Here is a 13171-nt window from a genome sequence, read left to right as displayed (position 1 = left end):
AAGCCCCACTGTAGATTGAGACTTCAGATTCAGATTGATCCCTTGACAAGTTAGCAATTCACCACAAAACACGAAAAAGGACAAACTGGACATATGACAAATCTCGCTTTTAGTACCTAACATCCGAGTGCAAGTATAGTTTAGCAACTGTTAATCCTGCAGATAACCGAGGCAAACCCTTCATGCAATCTAATTTGTTCTGCATTAAAATAACATGCAATGTGCAAAACTGCTTCACGGAATGTTACGGTCATTCGCTGTGCCACAACAGACACATAAGGTAGAAATAACTTTCAGAACTGTAGTGCACGCTGACAAATAGTTCGGCGTCTGAGGGACAGGCACGAGACCTCGTATTTTGCTATTATTTCTGAAATAATGCTGCATGCAAAGATGTGTGATACCAGAGTATTGCCAGCAGAGTAGCCCATGATATAAATAATGGGTACTACAAACTGTCTAAGACAATACTACCCTTATTGGAGTAATAGAATATGTACACCCACTGACCGCTATTTATGTAGTTGACATGATATTTGTGCCAGACGATATGTCTGCATCCATATCCTAACACAACCATTTATATGCAGCATTTTGAAATATGGTACTAGCCTTATGTAATGCAATATTTATCTTATCATATTTATCAGTATTAGTGAGTGAAGAATACACGCAGCACATATGCTAAGAGGGAATTCTGTTTTAGAAAACAAACTGGCCACATGCATTTTTTCATTTCCACTGCCCCCACAGAGACCTACTTACTTTCTCTGATAGTGTCTTTAGGGACCTCTTCAGGCTGTCTGGAGAGCGTTGCTTGGCAGAGTGAAGGAGCAGCTCTGCATGGTTGCATATCAGTGGCTGCAATTGGCTGATATTGCTGAGAATTTCTTTTGCCTTGGCTGTGTTTTCGGGTGTGAAGTAAATACACTGATATCCTGTGCTGAAAAACAGAAATGCATGTAAAGTGTGAGAATGTAGAAGGGGTCGAAAATATATCATACTTTCAAATAAAGCCAAGCACAGAGGCAGCATCCATCGCCTGTAAAGCTTGGCAAAATTTACCTATCAATGTAACTGATCGTGAGGCACAATATTTGACATTGTTATACATTATAGGGTAGCCAACAGCCATGGTGGGCGTGAGGGTCATGACCCGAATGTTCATGGGCGGGAGATAGAAGAGAGGTAGAAGCAGCTAGCTCAGCAGCACAAGGACTGGCTGTTCCATGTTAATTAGTCTCAAAGTTGTTTTTAGGTCGAGCCTATACAATGCTTGTGCTGTCATTTAGTGACCTGTTGTAGATGGTTTGTGAGGTTCAGCTCCACCCAGTCATTGTGATTTGTGTATGCCAGTGTATTTTAAAAATCCTTGCTTGCTCCTGGGTAATCTTACTCTTTGTCCCACCTTTTTTCTATTTTGTCTGCTCCCAGAATATGGGACCAGCTACTGTCTAAATACAATGCTCACCATTTTGTGTTCAGGGACTTCTTTGATCTTTCATATGGAGCACTGGAGAGGAGTGCTCGTCTTTCCAAGCTCTGCTATAAACAGAGTTGAAAATCATATCTGGTCACATTTGCTGTGCATTCCAAGACGTTTCTCCCTCCTCCATGCCCCCTCTCTGGTAACTCCCACTATTTTTTGTTTAGATTGCCTCCTATCATGTGCAGCTGATGTTTGCAATATTACTGCTTTCCCCTCCCACCCACCATTTCACTGTGTGCTGTTACCTTCACACCACCCCTACCCGGTCCTTGTTTTACATTGCCTCAACTCGTGTTCTCGGCAAACGCATGCAGCTGATGTTTGCATTGTTACTGCTTTGCCCACTATTTCTCCATCTGACTTCCCCTTCGTACCACACCCTACCCCGTCCTTGTTCTCCATGGGCCTAACTTACTACAATTTCTATTTACTGCATCTGACCTATTGTCCCCGCTCTATTTCAACGGAAGAAAATGCAGTATTCTTTCTTTGCTAAGTACTACATCAACGGCTAATAGGGATAGTGATTGGATAGTACACGTCTCATAGTATTTCCATGCCACTTTGTAAGATTTGTTCACGTCATCTCATCGGAATGTGTAGGGCAACTAGCATCCACCATTTTCTTTCTTTCTTTGCAACGCAGTGAGAAAGGAGGGAACATACCTCTTGGTATGGCTAGCTATTCTACCATTCCATCACCCAGCGCCAGCTCCAGCTCCAGCTCCGCAGCACCTCCCGGGGAAGTCAACAACACCTTCAAGGACGCTCTGAAGTGTGCCCAACAGGTATGTTCGTTAGTGGGAGTGCTAACACACACAAGTGTTTGCGGCCCAGCGGCGATGGCCCTTTAGCAAGGGTAGGAAGAGGAAATACGTGTGGACGCTGATGCAGCTCGTGTATATCGCAGAGGCTACCAGTCATTTTGTACCTCCTTACAGCTCTCTGGTGAGATTCGCACTTGTATATTTATACATGAGAAGGGACCTAGCCGCAGCACAGAACCCTGTCTCCATGAATCTGACAAGGGTAATTTCACATTCATCTCTTCTTGGTGTACAATGCCTTCATTTTTCTAATGGGCTTCTACCTAATATGCATTGACCCTTGTACGGTGATCTTATGCTGTCTGTCTGGGCACAGGTCTGATTTTTGATCTCTGACCATGTCTCACTGTACATAATTTCAGCGTTTTAAACTGGGAGGCGGGGTAATATATGTTAGTTGAGTGAAATGTTAACTGGTGCCTGGGAAAGTATCAAACTGCAAACTCTTCTCTTGCTTTGTGAATATGTAGCAGCAAGTATTACGTAATCTTTGTAGTCTTAATTGCAATTTGCACTAGACAGTGCTGCTAGCGCCTTCTCTTGTCCCAGTGGTAATTCCTCACTCTTAGTCCTGTAGACAATGCTGAAGCTATGTCTTTGATCCCAGTGGTAATTCCTCATTCTTAGTCCTCTAGGAAGTGTTTCCAGCTGCTTCTCTGGTCCCATCGGTAATTCCTCAATCTAAGTCCTCTAGACAATGCTGCAAGCTGATTCTCTGGTCCCGTCGGTAATTTCTCATTCTAAGTCCTCTATGCAGTACTGCTAGCTGCTTCTCTGGTACCATTGGTAATTCCTCATTCTGAGTCCTGTAGACAATGCTGCACCTGTGTCTCCGATCCCAGTGGTAATTCCTAATTTTTAGTTGTCTAGGAAGTGCTGTTAGCTGCTTTGTTGACCCCATCATTAATTCCTCATTTCAAGACCTGTAGACAATGCTGCAGCTGCTTCTCTGATCCCAGTGGCAATTCCTCATTCTATGTCCTCTAGATAGTGCTGCATCTGCTTCTCTTGTCCCAATGGAAATTTATTATTCTAAGTCCTCTAGACAATGCCACAAGCTGATTCTCTGGTCCCGTTGGTAATTCCTCATTCTAAGTCCTCTAGACAATGCTGTCAGCTGCTTCTCTGGACCCATCTGTAATTCCCCATTCTAAGTCCTCTAGGCGGCAGTGCTGCTTGCTGCTTCTCTGATCCCAGTAGTAATTCCTCATTCTTAGTCTTTTAGTCAATGCTTCAGCTGCTTCTCTGATCCCAGAGGTAATTCCTCATTCTAAGTCCTCTAGTCAGTGCTGCTTCTCTGGTCCCAGTGGTGATTCCTCATTCTTAGTCCTCTATGAAGTGCTGCTAGCTGCTTCTGTGGTCCCATGAGCAAATCCTCATTCTAAGTCCTCTAGACAATGCTGAATGCTGCGTCTCTGTTCTTACATCCAATACAATCCAAACCAAACCAAACACATAGGTAAAATACATTGTATTTTACAACACCAATTGCTCCAACTCTCAGAAATATGAGACCTATTGCATTGCAAATGCTTGTTTTTGTGCCATGGGGAGCCAATACACTTGTGCCAGGCGATGGTCTTCATTGCCCTTTAGGCACAAGAGATGGTAGTTACCTCAGGTTTGAGATGGGGCCTCGTTTTAGCCCTTCAATCTAGTCGGCGCTCACACTTGTTTGGCCCATCAGACAGTAGTGGGTGATCTTTGGAAGTTGGCTCCTCTGATCCTTATGTTTTCATCAAAAACTTGAAGTTGGGAGGAAGGAGTCAACAGGAAAGCCAATCAATAGTTGTGGTACAATCTTATGAGGTGCCACAGTTCTATTCCTGTAGAGGCGGAGAGTATCTTGCTCTTTGCTCCTACAGCACAGGCAAATGCTCTAAACGTTGGTGTAATGCCTGCCCCAGTCCTTTTTGCTCTGGGCGCGCTATGAAGCACATTTATTAGATGTCCATACAACAGTGATCCGACATCCGCACCAGTCAGTCATCCACTTCACTGTTGCAGAACAGGGTCTCTTTTCCCCAAATGACTGCAGCATGGAGTACAATGAGATAACACTAATAGGTGCGAACGTTGGCATCGCGCTCCTTGCTGCTGCGCTCTCAGTACCTACTCAAGGTCGTATAAATCTGGGAAATTCATGTAATCTCCCTTACCTAAGAAATAATATGTTGTACTGTAACTTGTGCAAAAGTAAAACGCTCCAATACTTCCATGTCGAGCTCGAACTATGTAAAACTGCCAAAAAGAACAAAACGAAGAACCTGGCACTGAAACATTGTGTAGGATGAAGCTGCACAACTCCATTACCATCTCCAAAATTGAAGTGAAGAGTTGAAATAATGTGGAGTTGTCATGAGTAGTTCAGCCTGCCTGGTGACAAAAACAAAAATTATCACGAACCGCTTAAACCCCTCCACTACAAAGTCTCCAGCTGCCAGTGGTAGTCAGTGTGGAAGACAAACTTTATCCTGATTGATTAGTAACTAGAAATCTGATGCAAAGTATATTCTTTTGTTGAATCTAAAATGTTAGTGGCTCTGGTTGCAAGCATTACTGCCAGGGAGGGTAATTCCGCTTTACCATCATTCACGAGAGCACATTGACATCAGTTGTCCACACAACATGAATTTACAGACATTTGAAATTCAGTCATATGCCTTCCCTGAGTAGACAAACAAAAACTTCCAAACTTGTAGATCTCAGCATTTTATTTCTGAATTTGAGAGTATCAGTATTCCTTGTGATTTCCAGGATGGTTCGAAATGTGCGTAAATTAGATCTCTAAAACTACAAGAGTGTGTTTCTGACTTTAGAGCTTAGTGTTTGCGAATAGGTGTCCATAGGCACAATTTCATGGTCTATGCCTGGCTTCTTCCTCTTTGAGAGGTATGGAGAGTGATTCCTTGAAGACAAATTTATGAGTGATGTACAGAAAGTTGCAGGTTATTCTAGCCTTTGATAGACCCCTTGTATTGGTGGCACATAGATCGGTTATGTTAAATGGATAACCTAGCAGGAATAGTCATTCCTCATAAGTAGAAAGACATGATCCTTTAAACACCTAAGCTACATAGTCATGTTGGCGTAATGTACGATTTTTGAGCAAGAAGCCCACACATATTGATTGGAAAGAAGTGGTAAAGGATCAAGTGATGTGCAACCCTTCTTAGTTGCATATTACATTGTCCCGATGCTCTGACAGACAACTCTTGATTTTTGTAGGTAAATCTTTGCCCCATCTCCTTTATTAACTTCTTTTTTTGTAGTCAAGTACTTTCTGAAGCCAAACCATTGAGGTGAGACTGTGAGAACAAAATTATCTGAGAAGAAGCAGAAGTTAAATTCTAGAACAGTGATACTAAAAATGCGAGCCGGGGCCACATGCGGCCCTCCTGACCTCTACATGGTGCCCCTTGCTCAACAGTAGCACTGGGCTGCTGTTTACTCGACTCAGCTCTAATATAGTAAAACCTTTCTAATACTAGAAAGTAACTAGGGTGTCCTGCACACCTTAACTTTATGAACACCTTAATTTGAAAAGGGATCTTGCAGCAAACGTGCAAATGTGTCAAATTATGACAAAGGGCCTGATCTATTTATAGTCATATGGGTTACTCCATCACAATGGTGATGCATATCACATCCGCCAAAATCTAAATCCAATTATATGCTATGGGATATAGATTTCGGATGATGGGATATCCATTACCGTTTTGACAGAGTACCCCATCTGCCAATATCTAAATCAGACCCAAAGTCTGTTCATAATTCAAAAATTAAAATATGCAGAACCACTTCACCTTAATATTTTATCAGTGGATTGTTTTGAGAAGTATTAAAAAATGATAGCTTTAAAATATGAATATAAAAACATTCATGGTTCCCCCGACCCTGACAACAGTGCCAACCATTACTGACCTAAGAGACAAATAGGATGTTATGTCCTCCCTTTGGGTAGCCTTGGTTGCTATTATACATGAACAAATTAAAGTTTATTAAATCAAACACAGGGGAACGTTTTATATAGCGCATATCCGGAAATCATGTATTTCAAGGTCCTCTTATGTGTGATAACGAAGACAAAGGAGGATGAAGCAAAATAAAATATTTGCCTAAAATTATACAATTTGATCAAGGGGGTAATCTGGAATTGAACCCAGGTTTTCTGGTGTCACATTGTGTAATTCAGACACTAGATGTACATGATTCACTTACCCTACAATCACCCCCTGCCCACCCACCAAACCACCACCCTGCTGTCATTAATGCGGTCCGCGGTCACATTACAGACCAAACTTTGAGGCCTTTTGGAAAATGTTTGCCAGTACCTGTTAGACCTGGCAGCCTTAGGGTGGTCATCCCCCATTTTTCTGCCTTCCTCCCTCCACTTTTCTGACACTGTTTTGGTTGCTTTTAGGACTCTGCGCACTTTACAACTGCTAACCAGTGCTAAACTGCATATGGGCTCTCCATAAAAACATGGTAACATTGGTTCATACCCAATTGGCATATTTGATTTACTTGTAAGTCCCTCGTAAAGTGCACTGCATGTGCCCAGGGCCTGTAAATTAAATGCTACTAGTGGGCGTGCAGTACTGATTGTGCCACCCATATAAGTAAACCACTGCAGGGCCTATGTGTGCAGTTTCACTGCCACTTCGACGTGGCATTTAAAAGTACTTGCCCAAGCAGAAGGTGAAGCCTCTGGTGATCACCGTATATATTGGAACAGTGATCACCTCTACAGTGAGCCTAAGGTGCGGACAGCTGGGGAAGCATGTGTCCTGGTGGTCCCCCAGTGCTAACGGGCCTTCCTACTGGGTCTGAATCATTTGGTGGGACATTTTGGGTAAGATAAGACCTTCGCCAGGCTTGTCCCCCACTTTTATTGGCCCCGAATACGGATGGCCTTGGATGCATTCTGTAGGTCCTGTCCAACCTGCCAGTCTAGTGGGAAGACAGGGAAAAGGCTCAAGGTCACCCTGGTCCCACTCCCTGTCATTAGCACCCCCTTTGAAAGGGGGGGAATCAACATAATTGGTCCCTTGGACCCCAAAACTGCCTTACGTAACAGGTTTATCCAGGTTTTGGTGGACCATGCCACCTTCTACCCAGAGGCAATTCCGCTGAGGACAGTGACTGCACCGGTGGTGACCAGAGCTCTGATGGGGATACTTACCTGTGTGGGGTTCCCCAAGGAGACTGTGTCTGATAAAGGCACAAACTTCATGTCTGCATACATGAAGTCCAAGTGGGATGCCTGCGGAGTGACCTACTGGTTCACCACCCCTTACCATCCTCAATCCAATGGTCTTGTGGAGAGATTCAACAAGACATTGAAAGGCATGATCACAGGCCTCCCTGCGACCATGAGGCATAAGTGGGACGTTCTCTTGCCATGCCTTGTCTTTGCTTATACAGAGGTGCCCCAGAAGATGGTGGGGTTCAGTCCCTTTGAGCTTCTCTGTGGGTACCCTGTCAGGGGACCCCCACGCATAGTGAAAGAGAAAGATCCCAGGAAACCCCCCCAGGATGTGGTCAGTTACATGCTGGCCCTCCGCAACCAAGTGCAACGCTTCTGAAAAAAGGCCAAGAGCAACCTCGAGGCCAGTCAAGAGGTTATGAAACAATGGTATGACCAGAAGGCCACCTTGGTAAAGTTTCAACCTTGCAACAAAGTTTGGGTGATGGAGCCAGTAGAGCCTAGGGCCCTCCAGGACCACTGGACTGGCCCATTCTAAATCAAGGAGCGTAAGGGGGAGGCCGCATTCTTAGTGGACCTCAAGATCCCTAGAAACACATTAAAGGGTGCTCCATCAGAACCAGCTGAAGCCTCATTTTGAGAGGTCTGAGGTCAACATGGTTCTGGTGACAGATGAGGGTATGGAAGAGGAGAGTGAACCTCTCCCCAACCTCCTCTCTGCCAAGGAAGGTGATGGGTCAGTGGAGGGTGTCAATCTCTCTGACTCCCTCACCCTGGGTCACAGAGGGGGCTGCTACCAGTTACTGGAACAGTACTTCTTGCTGTTTTCCCTCACCCCTGGACTCACACACTTGTGTGCCCATTATACTGACACAGGAGACAGGCCTCCTATAAAAAACTAAATTTACAGGGTGTCAGACAAGGGGAGTGCTAGCATCAAGGAGGAAGCTGCCAAGATGCTGGCTCTTGGGGTGATTGAGAAGTCCAGCAGTCCCTGGTCCAGCCCTGTGTTGTTGGTTCCCAAGGCTGCCGCTCCTGGTACCAAGCCAGAACTTAGGTTCTGTATTGACTACTGGGGTCTCAACTCAGTCACGAAGACAGACGCTCACTCCATCCCCCAAGCTGATGAGCTCGTAGACAGGCTAGACGCTGCCAAATTCCTCAGTACTTTTGATCTCACATCTGGGTACTGGCAGATTGCCTTGACTGAGGGGACGAAAGAGAGATCTGCTTTTTCTACTCCTGAGGGACATTAACAGTTCAGAGTATTGCCCTTTGGGTATGCCACAGCTACCTTCCAAAGGTTGATTAATGGGGACCTAGCTGGGAAGGAGGTGTTCTGCACAGCCTACATAGACGACATCTCTGTCTACAGTTCCAGCTGGGAGGAACACCTGCTCCACCTCAAAGAGGTGTTTCAGGCCCTGCAACTGGCAGACCTGACCATCAAGGCCAGTAATTGCCAGATTAGGCAGGGTTCCGTGGTGTACTTGAGACACCTAGTAGGTGGTGGCAAGGTGCACCCCCTCCAGGCCAAGATTGAGACAATCATGGCCTGGCAATCACCTAGAACCCAGAAACAACCTAGGTTGGTGAATTGGACAGAGGCTTGTCAGAATGCCTTTGAAACACTCAAGGAAGTAATGTGCACAGCAACTGTGCTCAGGGGCCTCTGACTACTCCAAATAATTCATCGTGCAGACGCTTCAGAGCATGGCATAGGGGCCGTGCTAGCACAGCTGAATGAGGAGAGCTTAGACCAACCAGTAGCCTGTATCGGCAGAAGATGAGACCCTACCTTTTCTGGACTCACTTACGGGTTCAGACAGACCACAGGCCCCTCAGATGGCTCATGCAGATGAGGGGTGAAAATCCTAAACTCTTGAGGTGGTCCATTTCCCTACAGGGGATGGAGTTTATGGTGGAGCATCGCCCAGAGACTGACCACGCCAATACTGATCGTCTCTCCAGAATCTTCCATGTTAGATGAGAGCTCCCAAGAGGTTGAGTAGCTCTCCCTACTTTCAGCTTGGGGTACGCATCTTAGACCTGACAGCCATAGGGTGGTCATCCCCCAATTTTTCTGCCTTCCTCCCTCCACTTTTCTGACCCTGTTTTTGCTAGTTTTAGAACTCTGCGCACTTTAACTCTGCACACTTTACCACTGCTAACCAGTGCTAAAGTACGTATGCTCTCTCCCTAAAAAACATGGCAACATGGGTTCAAACTCAATTGACATATTTCATTTACTTGTAAGTCCCTAGTAAAGTGCACAGCATGTGCCCAAGGCATGTAAATTAAATGCTACTAGTAGGCCTGAAGCACTGATTGTGCCACCCACATAGGTAGCCCCTAAACTATGTCTCAGGCCTGCCATTGCAAGGCCTGTATGTGCAGTTTCACTGCCACTTTGACTTGGCATTTAAAAGTATTTGCCAAGCCTTAAACTCCCCATTTTTTACATATAAGTCACCCGAAGGTAGGCCCTAGGAAACCCATAGGGCAGGGTGCTATGTAGAGAAAAGGCAGGACATATAGCTGTGTGTTTTATATGTCCTGGTAATGGAAATTTCATTTTCCACTACTGTGAGGCCTGCTCCTTTCATAAGTTAGCATTAGAGCTACCCTCATATACTGTTTAAATGGTAGATTCTGATCAGAAAGGGGTAAACAGGTCACGTTTAGTATGACCAGAATGGTAATAGAAAATCCTGCTTATTGGTGAGATTGGATTTTATATTACTATTTTAGAAATGCCACTTTTAGAAAGTGAGAATTTCTCTGCACTTAAAATCCATCTGTGCCTTACAGCCTGTCTCCAATCCACATCTGGGCTGGGCTGGTTGACAGCTCCTTTGTGCATTTCACCCAGACAACCACAAACACAGGATACTCAGTCACACCTGCACTCATCTGCATGCTGAATGGGGCTATCTGGGCTGGAAGGGTGGAGAGGCCTGACGCTTACATTTCAAAGGCTAGTGGCCTGCCCTCACACAATGGACTGCCAAAGCCCCTACTGGGACCCTGGCAGACAGACCTGTACTGAAAGGGGATCTTGTGCACTTCAAAACCACTATTTGAAGTCTCTCCCACTTAAAAGGCATTTTTGGGTTTACAAACTGGGTCTCTGCCCCCTCCAAAATCAGACATTTCTGAACCTGAACCTGCAACCTACCAAGAGGAACTGCCTGGCTGCCCAAAGGACTCACATGGACTGCTTTGCTGTGGAGGACTGCTGCCTTGCTGTTGTCCTGCTGCCTTGCTGGCCTCTGACTTTGCAGAGAAGTGCTCTCCAAAGGCTTGGATTGAGCTTGCCTCCTGTTTTCTGAAGTCTTAGGGCCAAAGAGAGTTCACCTCTTCAAGGAAATTCCTTGTGCGTCTGGCACACAGCCCTACCGGATCAAAGCAGAGCCGAGCCAGAACAATGGAGCATGACTTCCTGAGTGAAGAATCGACGCAGCACCTGCTGTGCGGCAAATAATTAGACACATCACCAACTGGATCGATGCAATGCGTGGGACTTCGTACTGTACACCCTGGATTTCCACGCATCGTCCCTGGGTGTCAAAAGATATCCGCATCGCTGTGAGGAACCAAGACTGCACGCCAGAAATCGACGCAATGCCCCCTTGAAGCGCGGAAAGAAATAACTCATCATCTGTGCCATGTCGGAAAATCCGTCACACACCTTATTTTTCCACGCATCTCGTCCTCTGCTGTCTCCATGCGTGCGTTTGGACGCAAACCAGGCACTTTGTGTAAAGAGACAACTGTTGATTTTTTAAGATCTAAGACTCTTTTTAATCTTTCAAAAGTGATATCTCAACTTGTGCTTATTGAATCTTAATTGTTTTGACTTTCATTTAACTAAATACATATCATATTTTTCTAAACCTGTGTGGTGTATTTTTGTGGTGTTTTTACTGTGTTATTGCATGATTTGTTGCACAAATACTTTACGCATTGCCTTCTATGTTAAGCCTGACTGCTCAGTGCCAAGCTACCAGAGGGTGGGCACAGGATAATTTGGATTGTGTGTGACTTGCCCTGAATAGGATTGCAGTACCTACTTAGACAAAGGTGTATACCTCTGCCTACTAGAGACCCCATTTCCAACAGTACCCATGTTACAGAACAACACATTCACGGGAATCAGAATAATCATTTTTTAGGAAAGGAATTAGTCACGTTGAGGATATGCATAGTCCTGTCCTTCAGACTCAGAAAACTTTTCTGCAGCAGGCTAGGTCAACAACTATGCAGCTGGGGTGTTGTGGTAAAATAAGAAGAGTGTTTTATTATTGATTTATTCAGTTTTGGTTTTCATACAAGACTGGACGAGGAGAGAAACAGGCTGATCATATGTAGAAAAAGGGGTGGAGGGACAGTGGTAACATGGTGGAGTAATAAGGAGGATCGCAATTATGGCTTGTAAATACTAGTTGGTAAACAGCAATCTGTGGTCAGAATCTGCAGTCACAGTGGTCACTTAATTTGATCTAGATTCTAAGATAATTACAGAAAGAGTTCATCCCAGGGTATGCAACTGTTCACAAAGGGGGAAAGGGATCGCTGACACAATTAAAGGTTTTGATAAGGTGCCATGCCAAGTACCTTTCTTGTGGATGTTTGCAAGGTGCATCAAAAGTAAGCTTCTGATTTCCTTTTCCAGTGATTCGAAGCATGGACGAATTATTATCCTGTGTCTAATCTAGTGGCTGAGTGTAGACCTGCATTGAGGGCTGGGAGGTGATTTTTGGGAGCTCTGCTTGAAGGCAGTTGCCATAGCCTAGCCTTGGAAAAACTGGGGCCTGGGTGACTAGTTTGAATGTGTGCTCCTTGAAAGCGCGCTCCCTTGGGCAAGTTTTTTTGTAAAATATGTTTGTTGGGTTGTACATTTTAGACAACTTTTGCGACAGGTTAAGCCTTCTTGCATTGTAAATTGGCACATAACGTAGGCTCATATCAGAAGCCATTAAATCAACATGTGATACATTCTAGTGAGTGCAACAAAAAGGGCTTAGTATGTTGTCCTAGTAAATACTACCAGTGGATTGTCGCAATGGTATGAACTGGGGATGGGGCAAGAAACTGGGGGAAGAATAGGGCATGTGAGGGAGGTAGCTGCGGTAGGGTGAGATAAGGAAAAAAAGAAATACACAGACTTTGGTGGGAGGGCTAGTTGAAGGGGTGATAGCAAGTGCATCTGGGTGCAAACTGTGGGTGTAAGGGAGCACACATAATGGAAGAGTGGGAATAGAGATGAGGGGACCCCCAAGGAGCTTGCCCATGGCATAGGCTAGTGAGAGTAGGAAGCAGTGAATGAAGCCATATCCCCAGATGGGAGGTCCACTCCCCGGGTGTGTGCCAAGTTGGATGCTCCCCAGTGGGCCAGCCACCTTAGTTCAAAGGGGAAGATCATCCTTCCCTACCACCTGCAAAAAGTGTTGGAGAAGGGTAACCCATTGGGGAGAAACTGGTCACTGACGGAAACGCTGGACCTCTTCATAATGGAGAGCCTCCTCCTCAGCCCCTCCAACTTGCATGCCAATCTGCCATCAGTGGAGCTTTGGGTGAACACCACTGGAGTGTAAGTGCACGTTTGGCTAAAAGGAGTGCCAGGACTGAGAAGCAGGTGTGTTG

The 13171-nt window shown here is 45.2% G+C and overlaps 1 protein-coding gene across 3 annotated transcripts in view; it reads right to left on the bottom strand.

The window, feature by feature from the left end:
* INPP4B (inositol polyphosphate-4-phosphatase type II B) overlaps positions 1–13171 on the bottom strand; it is a 2522842-nt gene that overhangs the window by 565560 nt on the left and 1944111 nt on the right. For all 3 annotated transcript variants that reach the window (XM_069242568.1, XM_069242569.1, XM_069242570.1), the window contains one exon: positions 766–943. In XM_069242568.1, the coding sequence (XP_069098669.1) occupies positions 766–943 (178 nt within the window). The remainder of the gene's footprint in view (positions 1–765; positions 944–13171) is intronic.

The sequence above is a fragment of the Pleurodeles waltl genome, chromosome 1_2, assembly GCF_031143425.1.
Source record: "Pleurodeles waltl isolate 20211129_DDA chromosome 1_2, aPleWal1.hap1.20221129, whole genome shotgun sequence".
Taxonomy (NCBI): domain Eukaryota; kingdom Metazoa; phylum Chordata; class Amphibia; order Caudata; family Salamandridae; genus Pleurodeles; species Pleurodeles waltl.
This window is presented reverse-complemented; position numbering and strand designations above follow the sequence as displayed.